The 12193-nt window shown below is 57.5% G+C and overlaps 1 protein-coding gene across 1 annotated transcript in view; it reads left to right on the top strand.

Annotated features, from left to right (window-relative positions):
* Positions 1 to 12193, top strand: part of Scube1 (signal peptide, CUB domain, EGF-like 1) — a 122415-nt gene that overhangs the window by 16587 nt on the left and 93635 nt on the right. Inside the window, exon 4 of the mRNA XM_005379668.1 lies at positions 2717 to 2848. Coding sequence (XP_005379725.1) covers positions 2717 to 2848 — 132 coding nt within the window. The remainder of the gene's footprint in view (positions 1 to 2716; positions 2849 to 12193) is intronic.

Below are 12193 nucleotides of genomic sequence, written 5' to 3'. Positions count from 1 at the left end.
CCGAGGGGGCCCGGGCGGGGCAGGACCTGAGCCTCGAGGGGCGCTGCCTCCGGTGGAGAGGGGCGCGGGCCGGAGGAGGCCGCGCGGAGCCGCGGGCGGCCAGCGCGGAGGAAAGGGCGAGAGAAAGAGGGAGGGGATGTGGGGGACCGACGGACAGAAAAGGAGGCGCAGGGGCGCAGACAAAAGGACGCAGGAAGACTCCGGAGAAAGACTGACGCGGAGGGCAGGGAGGAGAGCAGGAGGCCGAGAGGAGAGAGAAGGCGAGGCGCTGGGCAGCGGGGAGGGGGCCGGAGGAAGGAGGGGGCTGGGGTGGGCTGCGCTGCCGGTGAGGAGCAGGAGAGGTGGGCGCGCTGGACCCCGGGGAGGACGCGGAGGACCGGGACCGGAGCCACAGCGCAGGGCGCGGGGAGGGACAGGGGAAGGGCGAAGATGCCTGCGAAGAGATGGACAGTCAGACAGGAGCAGGGAGAGAAGACAGACTGACGGACACAGGAAGGCGGCAGATGGGAACGAAGGGAACGGGGAGCAGACGTGGACCTCAGAGGGGGCAGGGGACAGCAGGGACAGCCAGCAGCAGAGGTGACGATGTGCAAGTGCCCGGGGATTTCACAGGGACACCCTGCCCTCCTGCCCTGGCTGCTTCCCTCCCTGGCTGGAAGTGGCACCCGGCAAAGGCGGCGTGGCTGGCTTTCCAGCTTCAGGGCGCGTTCTCCCTGCTCCATTTCTCCTTCGCGGGGTCAGGAGAGTCCTGCCAGTCCCTGCTCCTTCGCTGACCCTGGAGCTCGGTCCCTGGGGTTGTGGTGGAATTCCTAGGAGTCACACCCAGCGCCAAGGTGCCGGGCCTTTCCCACTATTCCAGGTTGGGGTTAGCTTTTATCAGTGGCCCATCTTCCAGAAGCTGAGCCTCAGGGCAGTCACCCCAGCCAGTCTGTGGGTGTCTCTTCCAGGCCTTGCGGTTTTTGCTTCTGTGAGTGCCCCTGTGTGTCTCTGTCTCCTGCCCGCTTCACCCTTCTGTGAAAGCCCAGCAGCCGGTCCCCAGCACAAGCAAGCCGAAGTCAAAGTGAGCCTGTGCGGAGGCCAGGCTGCCCTCACAGGGGACCTTCAGCCCAGGCCAGGCAGGAGTGTGGCCCAGAACCTGTGTCCTCGAATCCCTCCCCAGCCCCCAGCCCCCCCACCTCCCACTAAGGACGAGTCTATAAGGGATACTGGCAGACAGCCCCCCCACCTTACCAGGACCATGTCCACCCTGATGTGGAGGGGGAGAGCAGAAGTGGGGGGTGGGGAGGTTCCTGTCCCCCATCCCCATGCGCTGACCCCTAGGATGGGGCAAGAGCCAGAGCTGTGATCAGATGCCTCCCTGGTCTTCTCCCTGAAGCAGCCCCACCCTTCCCTGAAGCATGTAGGTCGGTCCACCCTGGCCACTGGCTCCCAGCCCTGAGTCCATGCCAGACCTGCACGGGGCCCACGAGTGCTCCTGCTCCAGGGGGCCTGCACCCATGTTCCTGTCTGCCCCCACCCTGCTGCATTAGTTGACTGCTTCCCAGGCTCTTTCCCCTAGGGTTTGGGCAGCTGTAGTGGACAGGCCTCCACCCTGAACATACACAGCCACCTTGACCAGTGACCCGGGTGTGTGAGTGTATGCACATGTGTGATCATGTGTGCGTGAGTATGGGGGGAGGTCATTCTGCTGTGTTCCTTTTGCTGCCTTTCTTCCCTGGGGCGTGGGTTGAGGAAGAGAAGGCTTGGGGGTTGGGCAGAGGCACCTCCTCAGGTTTAGCACCCAGATGCCAGGCAGGGGGAGAACTCAAAGTGGATATTCTTGGGGACTCGCGATCTTGCATGAGGCCAGGGGCCTGAGGAGTGGGGACATTCGGGGACTGCCCTGGCACTGCTCACCGGGGTCCTTCTGTCTGTTTGCTGCATTTTATCCATAGCTGGGTGGAAGCACGTGGCTTCTGGTGCAGCTGGCTCTGTGGCAGGACCCAGCCGCTGCCCCCGAGGAGCCGCCCACCTGCAGGCCCCATTCCTTGACAGAACCCTGAGAAGAGAGCTTGGATTGCTGCTAAGGTCCTTCTGGCCGAGCCATCTCTAGCAATTGGGATCTGAGAAGCAGGTTCATGCTTAGATTCCCAGGTTGGGGAAGAGAGGGTCCCATCTGTGCTCAGCATAGATGACCTCTGCAGGCCGGGGTGTGGAAGCCAGGGGAAGACTTGCATTGCCACAGTCTCCGGGCTGGGCAGGTTCCCATGTTCGGGTCACCTGCAGGAGCCTCCTGGAACGGCCTCTGTGGGCTGCTCCCCCAGCCTCAGTGTCCCCATCTGTAACCCAGAGGGGCTGGATTGAAGCTCCTCCAGGGACCCAGTGGCTCTAAACTCCTGAACCAGGAGACTAAAGGAGGGTTGGAGTGATGTTGACGGGGAGTCGAGAACACAGAGAGGCTTTTTCTGAAGTTCATTTTCCCATCTCTCTAGTGGGAAAAATAGCCACCACACTCAACAAGACTGGTGTGCAAATAAGAGTCCAAAGGTATTGGTCCAGAGTAGCTGCCCCAAGGGTGCTACCAACTGCCACTTTGCCACCCCAGATTGTCCCGTGACAGCTGTCACTTATCACCCCAGTGATCAAAGGAAGGGTGGGGGCCAGAGCTGCCCTGTCCACAGCCCTCTGGCTTCTTCCCGGCCACGTTTCACCTGTCATCTACCCCTTTCCCCCTCAGGAGCGGGCGATGTGGACGAGTGCTCCGAGGGCACGGACGACTGCCACATTGATGCCATCTGCCAGAACACGCCCAAGTCCTACAAATGCCTCTGCAAGCCGGGCTACAAGGGGGAAGGGAGGCAGTGTGAAGGTGAGTGCCCCGCCCAGGGCCTGCGGCTGCCCACAGGTGGCCAGTGCCAGCATGGGCAGTGACGGCACAGGCTTCTGTGGGTCCTCTCCTGCTTCCCTCAGGAGGCCGCGGGCTGTCCTGGGACGTGGGCTGCTTCTCCAGAGAGTGGATGTTGGAGACATGACTCTCCCAGGTTTCAGACTTTTTTGTTTTTTTAAAGAAATTGTGGTGAAGCCCTGAATGCCGTATTTATATATTTGTCGCTAACTGGATGTGGGGGTTGGTGGAGGCCTGGGATGATCCACTCAACCTGGGTCCCTGACTTCAAACCAGAACCACCCCACATGGTCTATAGCTTCCCCAGGGGACCTGCTGAGGAGCCAGCTACAGCCATTAGGCTGGCTCAGGTCCTCTGTCTCTAGCTCCAGAGCTTGGGCAGGTGCTAGGTTTGTCTGTTTGTCTGTCCAGCCTGACCTCACTGCACTAGTCCTGGTTTGACCACCTGGCATTAGAAAATGGCAGGCAGAAGTCAGAGAGAAATGAGCAGTCTCACCAGGCATGGTGGCATGTGCCTGTAATCCCAGCACTCTGGGAGGCTGAGGCAGGAGGATTGCAAATTTGAACCCACCCTGGACAACTTCATGATTTAATGAGACCGTGTCTCAAACTAAATAAATTTAACAGAGGGAGGAGCTGGGGGTGTAGCGCAGTGTAAAAACTCTGATTCCCAGTACCCCTCACACACACACACACACAGAGTGGTGTTGGGACCCAGGCCCCTCCAGATGAAACCTTGGAGGGGGGTCATCCTGACCTTGTACATGTGGGACAGAGGTTGACCTTGGGGACGATGTGGCCCGGGGTGGGGTCATTCATCCAGATCTTCCCTGATAGCTCCCACTGTACAGAAGACAGAAGGGGAAGCTGGAGCCCAGAAAGAAGCATCTTTTGCAGGGTCCCCAAGTTCCATAGCAACATGGCGAGGACTGAAGTCCAGATCTTCTGTCTTCCCTCAGCCACGCTGTAGCAGCTCCTTCTCCTGCCAGCTCAGTTCTTCAGAGTGTGAGCTCTGTGTGGGCTCAGGAGTTGGAGAGATACTGTTTAGCTGTCTCATTCGTGGAGCTTCTTTCTGCCCGTGGCCGAGCCCTGGCATGTGACATCCCCTGGGTCATGCCTGCTGTGCACGCGTGCCCCGCCTGCTCAGTGCCCGGGAGCTGCAGCCCACCCACAGCCTCCAGGAGGAAGCAGGCTACAGGCAGGGAGAGCAGGTCTTGAGCAAGGAGCCTGGTGGCATGGCTGGCCCAGCTACTGGCAGCACCTGGAGTCGGCTTGATGAGGCTGTATGTGAGCGCTTTCTGACCCTCTGCTGGCCCCTCAAACCCAGTTCCCTGCAAGGAAAGGCCAGGAAGGCCGAGACTGACACGCCAGCCCTGCCAGTGTAAGCCACTTGAGCTGGCCTCTGCCTCCCCAAACCCAGCTCCTCAGGCCTATGCCTGCCTCTCCTGGCCCCTGCCCAGGAGGTCTCCTGCCCGGCTTCCTCAAACCCTCCAGAGTCCAGCAGGAAACGTTTCTTTGCCCAGGGTGGAGTTTACATGCAATCTGCCCCTTGTGAGATGCCCGGTGAGGGGTATGGTGGGGAATGTGCAGCCCCAAGCCAGGGAGGCCCCTTCTTGCCCTGGTGTCCTCGTGAGCCTGTGTCCAGCCCTCACTGCGGTGAGCACCTAGCAGTTTGCCCTCACTGAGCCTCGGTCTCTCCTTTGGTTCCATGGGCCCACACTGCTCCCCACTGCAGCTCATCCTGAAGGTGGAGACACAGCGCTGTGTCCTGGGGACCTGCGGGTCCGCGGTGGCCGGCAGCGTACAGCATGTGCTCGGCCACGTACAGATGTGCGTGTTGTTACCACCACTGCTGCTGCCACCCTCACCGGTCCTCGCTGCCTCTCAGGAGCTGCAACCGCGAGGGGATTACAAAGGGTGAAGCTGTCTGGCATTCCCTCTGTGCCGGGCACCTGGGAGGTGCCGGTCATGGTACAGCCCAGTCCCTGCCTTCCAGGAGCTTGCCGACTGCTGGCACTGTGCGGGCTGAGATGACCTGTTGGTGGGGAGGCTTCATCAGCACATTTAGGATGGAGGGGCGTTGGTACAAAGAGTCAGCACTGGGAACAGAGACAGTGATGCCAGTTAGCTACTTGACCCCAGAGCCCCGTGCGTGAGAGCTGGCACAGGTTCTGGGGACCCGAGTGGACCCTATCCTGCTTCCGTCAGGTGTTCTCATCCCTGGGACCCACCCACAGTCATGGGTCTGCATCCACCCACCGGCTTCCCCAGGAGGGCTGTGCAAACCTGCGGACTGGCAGGCCATGTGCAGCGGCGGCATCATAGACCCTGGAGACCATGCAGAGGTTCACTTCCGGTTTCCCCAGAGCGGAGGAAGCCTTGCCCAGATGGGGAGCAGACCCAGGTGTGGGGGAACCATGTCTCCACACTGTGTATCCGCAGGCGGCCCTCGCTCTCTGTCCCTTTCTGCTCCTAAGAGGTGAGCACATAGCCCTTACTCCATTGAGCAGAGGCGTTAAAGTACAGACTTGGAGCCAGGCTGCTTGGGTTTAAATCCTGCCTGCGTAGCCTGTGCATGCCCCTTAGCTGTTTGTTTATTGAATATGGGACATATGACTAGCACCTGCTTCCTGGAGTGTCAGGGTGACATGGCGGATGTATTTAAAGCCTTTGAACACAGCCTGCCGCATAAGCTGTGCTGCAGAAGCGCTAGTTGCTGTCATTGTGGTGATGAAAATGGCAGGTGAAAGAGACGCTGGTGATGAGGCTGACGTTACTAATGGTGACGGTGATAGCGATGATGATGAAGGAGATGGTGATGTTGCGGATGTCAGTGATGAAAGTGGTGTTGATGTAATGCTGATGAAATGATTTTGATAGCGGTGATTTCATCATGCTGCCGTTGATCATAAGTTGGTCATCATAATATTGTTCAATATGTGAGTAAATGTGGAGCTTTGTCTTTTCCCAGCATTCTCCTGGATCTACCATGGCAGGAAATGAAGCATGCCATATATTGAGGCGTTCATATAAACCCTATGTATACATCCCTATCCCCACAGAGACATAGAGACAGACATCTGTGCCATTTGCACAGAACCACCTACCAAGAAGACGCAATTAAAAATTCATGGGGTAGGCGTCCCTTTGTGCGGGCTTGACAAATTCATTGCCACTTTCTCCCGCAGCAGACATCAGTAATCGATCGCCGCACCACTCAGGCAGTCATTTTCAGGGTACAGGAAACCTGTTTTCTTTCACTGGTCTCCGTGGGTTCTGCAGGGGCTGGAGTTTGGGAGGACTAAGCCCCCTGTCCTGCAGAGCTCAGAGACTGCTGTCAACTGCAGTGAATCCAGAGGAGTCATGGCAAAGCATTTCCTGAGAGCTTCACAGGAAGTGGAGCCAGGTTGTGGGAAGCCCCTTAGGGGCTCTCAGCTGTGTCATCTTGGAGTTTCTGCTGGTTGTGAAACCCCCATAGCAAACCCCGCACTCAGGGCAGCCCGCCCCCATTCTGGGGGTGGTTTTTACTGCAGCTTCGAGGCCCTCTTGCCATGTGGCTGGTGGCCTCCCTGTGCGCAGCTGTGTCCGGATGCAGTCTGGCCTGCGTGGGGGAGGGGTCAGGCTGTGAGGGAGGGGGAGGTTAAATCAGGGTTCTTTCAGTGACTTGAGTCTTGGTCGAATTGGAAGCCCCTTGGGGTAAAGGCATGCATGTGCAGAGTTGAAAGAAACTTCACCGGGCATCGGCGCTGGCCTGCATTTGACGGGTGACCTCCCCTCTTTACTGTCCTCCCCAGATCTGTCCACCTCCATTCCAGCCCATCACACTGCATTTAGCTTTTCCTGCATTGAGCTTCCTCCTGGAATGCAGGCTCCTTGCAGGCAGGGCCTGACCTATTCAGCACCCATGAACCCTGCAGGGAGTTGAGGGCTTCCGATGGAGAAAGCGGGGAGAGGTGATCCCGAAGATCACCTCCTCCAGGAAGCCTTCCCTGGTTCCCCAGATGGGTGGGTTGTCATCTGTGCCCGTTCCTCCCGAGAGCCCTTGTCACCTAGGTTTTATGATGACCTGTGTGGCGACTGGAGGCTGGACCCAGTAGCAGAATTTGCCAGAGGAAACTGGGTCCAGGAGATCAGCCTGTAGCCGGGTGGCCCAGCTGACAGGCAGCAGGGCTGGATTCCAACCTCACACCATGATAGCAGCCCCCCAGCAGCCTATCTGAAGGCATGAGGAGGGATTTTCATCACTATGGCATGATGGACGAGGCTGTGGGGACCTGTCCTATCTTAACTGTCCCCTTCCTGCTGCCCCCAACTCGTCAGACAGCTCCTGTGACTGTGAGGGGCTAGAATTGTGTCACCAGTCCTGTAGCTTGGTGATACCCCCTTGGGCTCAGCCCTGCACTCAGCTCAGCCACATTGAGCTGTTTTCATCCTTCCTTCCCTGGCCTTGCCTTGCTACGCTATCTTTTCTTAGTTCCTCAGATTTGCCAGATCCTTCCTACCCCGGGGCCTTTGCACATGCCCTTTTCTCTGTCTCTCCTCTGGCTGAGCCTGTGCATCCCTACCTCACCAGGTCTCATGGGGATGGGCCTTCAGAAGCTGCAGGGTCAGCCTTCGCCAGCCTCCTGGTCTGCATTAGCCAGGCCTGTTTGTGCTTATTCTACCAGAGGGGCAGGCTGGGGTGAGGAGGGGGCATTTCATCCTCTTTAAATGCTTCAACTCATTTAACCTTAATTGCCTTGTTTTCATAGACATTTGCTAAGGAAAAGGACCAAATTACAGCTTGAATTGGGTCTTGCTAATCTTAATTAAAAGCTCTCATTTATAATCAGGACCAGGCCTCAAACGAGGAGCAAACCGCCCTCACATGGCTTGTTTCAATCACTAAGACCCTCTTGCTAATCACTGCTTTAGTCTGAACCAGCAGTGCGCATCGCCCCCTTCTATGTGGACTTAATTTTTTAGACCATTTATTCAAGTGGTTTATTCCACTTGCAAGTTCCCGCTTGGGCCTTTTCCAAAACGCTATAATTAAAACTCTTAGGAGAAACAAGTTTTTGTTTTGGCCACAGAATATTAAATGTATTACTATTTTCTTTTCTGTGTGCGTGTATGAAAAGGGAAAAAATGACAACCTTATGGGCATCAGAGATCACAAAATTAGCATGTATGTAATGAATGTAAATAGTCACTTCCTGAATTTTATATCCCCAGGGCCTACTCGTCAATCATGGAAGGTAGGTAGATTACAGACCATGTTATTAAAGCGTTTTAACAAAACTCCTAATAACATACCCAGTGATCCATTTAGTTTAACATCAGGAAAAAAAAAAAAAATTGGCCTTCTTAGGGAATAATGTCTGTGACCTTATTAAATCATCTTCATCATCATTACTGCCCACTTTATTGAAGTCCAGATAAAATTCTGCTTTGGGGGAGGCCAGGAAGAGCCGTAGGAGGTAGGCTGGGAGGGAGGTGGTGGGAGGAAATTCCCCTTCAAGTCTTAAAACATGCAATTATGCACACTAACCTGTGCTCTGCCCAAGATGAAAGCGCCCGAGTCCTGCACACCAGTGGGCAGGAAGCAAGTGGGTGTCACTTAAAATTCCAGGTTGCTATCCGCTAGCAACTAGGTGGGGTGGCTCACAGCTGGTCCCAGCTCCGCGGCTGAGTCTGCACCGCTCAGAGAGTCCTAGAAGCCCTCTCCGTTTGTAGAAGAAAAGGTAAAGAGCTAACGCTGTGGAGAGTTAAGCCTTGGAAGCAGGTCCGCCCCTCTGAGCCCATTTGCCCACCTAGATTCAGGCCAGCATCTAGAAGGCCCCACAGCACACCCACCCTGCCAAGCTCGGGGCTGAAGTCAAGTGCTGTCTCCTGCCCTTGACCTCCCCGGTTAGTGGGAGAGACAGATCGGAGAAGACGAGATGACACCAGGGCGTGGACACAAACCAGACTCGGGGCCAACCGTTAAAAAATGCAAATAAATGACAACTGAAAATGAAGGACAGTGGGCCAAAGAAGAGAGAGGCGGGAAGACGCAAGGGCAGGCCCGGGGAGGCCGCGCCGTCAGGACCAGGACAGGAAGCAGATGGAGCGGGTCTCTGCTGTGCCTTCCAGCTCTGAGGGTCCGTGCCAGCTGGGCAGCAAGGAGTCCGAGGCCTGGCTGACCCATGAAGACTGCAAGTGACATGACCATCTCGAGCCCGGTTTCCTCATCCGCTGGAGGCAGCCCGGTGCCTGCGTGGCGTTTTCTGTCTCTAAGTCCTCGTCTCTGAGGGTTGGGGGCCTCTGTCCCTTCCTCCCACCCGAGTCCCCAGCTCTGCAGGCCGCGGCCCCTCTCTGTCCGTCCTCTGGGCCCTCTCGCGCCCTCTTGGCCGCTTCTTATTACAGTGGCTATGTTTGTTTTTCCGTCTGAGGAATGCTAACCAGAAAAAAACCATTATTTCTAAGAAAATAAACTGTGGGCTTGCCGGCCTTTGAATGCTACTGAAATGGATGTCGGCCTTCCCCAAAGGCCTTGAGACAAAGAGGACCAGGGGCTCGTGTGCGCGGACCGGGTCGGGGGGTCTTGCGGGGGATCTGAGGAGGTCCAGCAGATGGGCCAGGGCTGCAGCCCTGGGAGAGAGCTCACAACTCCAGCTGGCTGCCCGGGCCTCCTGGCCTGGGCTCATGACAGTTGCTGGGGTTGATGGTGCCCCCTCCCTGTGGGGTCTCCGAGACGCACCCCTATCTCTGTCCCCGGAAGACCTGAGTTCCAGCCCTGGGTGGCCTGGGGCAGGTATCTGGGCTTCAGGCCTAAGCACGAGGGCCGGTAGGTTCAGGGAGGGCGGGAGGTCCAGGCCCCTTGGGCTCCCATCACAAGCAGCTGGTTATTCAGGGTGCTCCTCCAGTGGTGGCATCTGACGCTGCCTCAGCTGGGGAGAGCTGGAAGGGTGGTGGCTGTGGGTGGGCGCCACCTGCCCCTTCCCACGGCCAGCCCCACAGGTGGCCTGGGCCTGGTGGGTCCACGGGTGGCCCAGGCTCCGCTCACAGGAGGCTGAGGGCCTGGGGCTGGGGCGTTCTGAGCACCCGCCCAGGCTGTCAGCTCCATGTGGCTGAGGACCTGGCCCCGGAGAGCATCAGCACAGAGGGAAAGAGGGCAGGAGTGACTCGAACCACTGTCCCTGCATCCCTGGTTTGCTGACGAGTGGGGCTGCTCTGGACCGTCGCTGCCCGCCTAGGAAGGCAGAGTCAGGAGCTGACCGGCTTTGCCACGTACGTGGTGCGTGTCGCTGTGAGCCTCAGTTTCTTCTTCTGTGAGTGGGGGGAAGTTGAGATCTTCGCACCCGAGCTGTCTGAGGAAGGTCGTGGGTGGCCCGCTGCTGTTATTATCCCTGCTGGAGAGAGTCCGGCAGGGGTCGGGAGAGCAAGAGTGAACCCTGACAGCCCCGGGCCAGCTCCGGGGCTGTGGCTGGGAGCTGCAGGCAGGAGAGAAAGCCCAAGCCGGGAGCGCCGATTCAAGCCACTGCGGCTCGGATTTCCTCACGAAGACAGTCTTCCGGTTGCCCTCTTTGGGGCCTCAGTTTCCCTTTTATGGAACCCAGGGCGACGAGGCAGAAGAGCTCGGGGGCTGCAGTCAGCGGCTCCAGGGGAGGCTCAACCTTCTGGCAGCTGCACGTTCCTGGCTGTCCTGCTGCTGAGTGCAGAGTGGCCAGCAGAGCCAGCAGGGTGGGTGACGTGCCTGTGCATGGCGGGAGAGAGCAACAGGAGCCTCCTGGTGGGGCCCCGGGCCCCGCCCCACTGTCCCCTCAGACCCTCCAGTGGGTCTGTTTTCCTTGACCAGATTGCTAAAGCGTCTATTAGGCCTGGGCCAGAGCCCCGGAACAGCTGCTAGGAAGGGTTCAGCATGCTGTTGAGGGAGAAAGGCCTGATTACCCGGCCCTTGTCCTATTGGCGTGGTAGGAACCCCCCCTGGGTACCAGGAGCCGCACACCCCACCGTGATCCCAGGCTGAGCAGGTGGCACTGACGTTCCTTCAGAGGGAGTGTCTCGCCAGAGCTCTGCAGACCCAGCCGGAGGATAAGAGCCACGGCAGCAGCGTTAACTTGGTTTTCTACATTTTTTAAGCTGCTTCGTTGGAAGAGAATTCACATTCCATACAATTCACCCATCTTAAGGCCACAAGGCAGAGCCTTTCCGTAAATTCAGCATTCCTCGTTACTAGAGTCTTTCCATCTCTCCCGCAAGAAACTCCTGGGTCTGTAGCTGTAATTCCCGCTCTACCTGCAGGCCTCCAGCTCTGTGGCCCTAGGAAGCCACCCATCTGCTTCCGGTCTCGATAGACCCTGCCTCTTCTGGAGACCTGGCACAAGCGGAATCAGACACTCTGTGGCCCTCGGAGACTGAGAGCATTCGCTTCGAAGCAGCCAGCCTGGCTCAGTTCCCGGATGCCCTTGTGTTAGCTGTCTGGTCCTGGGCAGGGCAGGCACATCTCTGAGTCTACAGTTAAGATGTCACAAAGGAATCTCAGAGATAGCGCACTGGCAAATGGGAAAGGGATCTGGAGTGAAGGGAGAAAGGAAGTAAAAAAGAATTGAGGTGTGTGATGTCCACGTTCCAGCTTCCCACAGCGAGTGTAGACCTCGTGTACTGCAAACATGTACTCATGAATGTTTTAATGAAATGAAGACCTACGTGCGGGGCCTGCATACTGGCTCGTGTACCGTGAGGCTGGTCAGCGGAGGTGCAGTCATGTTTTGGTTTATGCAGATTTCAGCAGACTTCAGTGGAACACCCTGCCGGGTTCTGAGGCTTAAGTAGAACAGGGCACCGCTCTTGTTCCCATGGGACTGCAGCATCAGGATGAGAATCAGGAGCATCTGTCGGGGCGCATGGGGCCCTGAGCCCGGTGACAGCTCGTGTCTGCCGGGGGGCAAGGAAGCTTCAGGGGCAGGGGATGCTGGAGCTCAGTGTGGCCGTAAGAAGGTGCTTGGGCTGGAAGGGGCTTCAGGCACGGGAACAGCCGGAAGCCACACGGGGCAGGGAGAGGTCGCCAAGGAGCCAGAACCCCTTGGTTATCTTGGATCGCAAAGTAGGGTAGGGGGAGCCTTCCCGCCCACTGGCTTGAGCCACGGTCATTGTGTGCAGTTAGGAATGGAAAAGTGTGTAGATTTGTGTTGGTTTTGCATGACCTTTGACCTTTCCCGTAATTAACTGTTGGGCCCACTTCTGGCATTGTCTCGGCAGAAGGGAAACCTGATCGATGGATGCCAGGGGTCCTCAGAGAACTGGTCTCATTACTCAGTCATTACAAACCTGGAGTTTAACCCCGCA

The sequence above is a fragment of the Chinchilla lanigera genome, unplaced genomic scaffold (assembly GCF_000276665.1).
Source record: "Chinchilla lanigera isolate Chin_1 unplaced genomic scaffold, ChiLan1.0 scaffold00012, whole genome shotgun sequence".
Lineage (NCBI taxonomy): Eukaryota > Metazoa > Chordata > Mammalia > Rodentia > Chinchillidae > Chinchilla > Chinchilla lanigera.
This window is presented reverse-complemented; position numbering and strand designations above follow the sequence as displayed.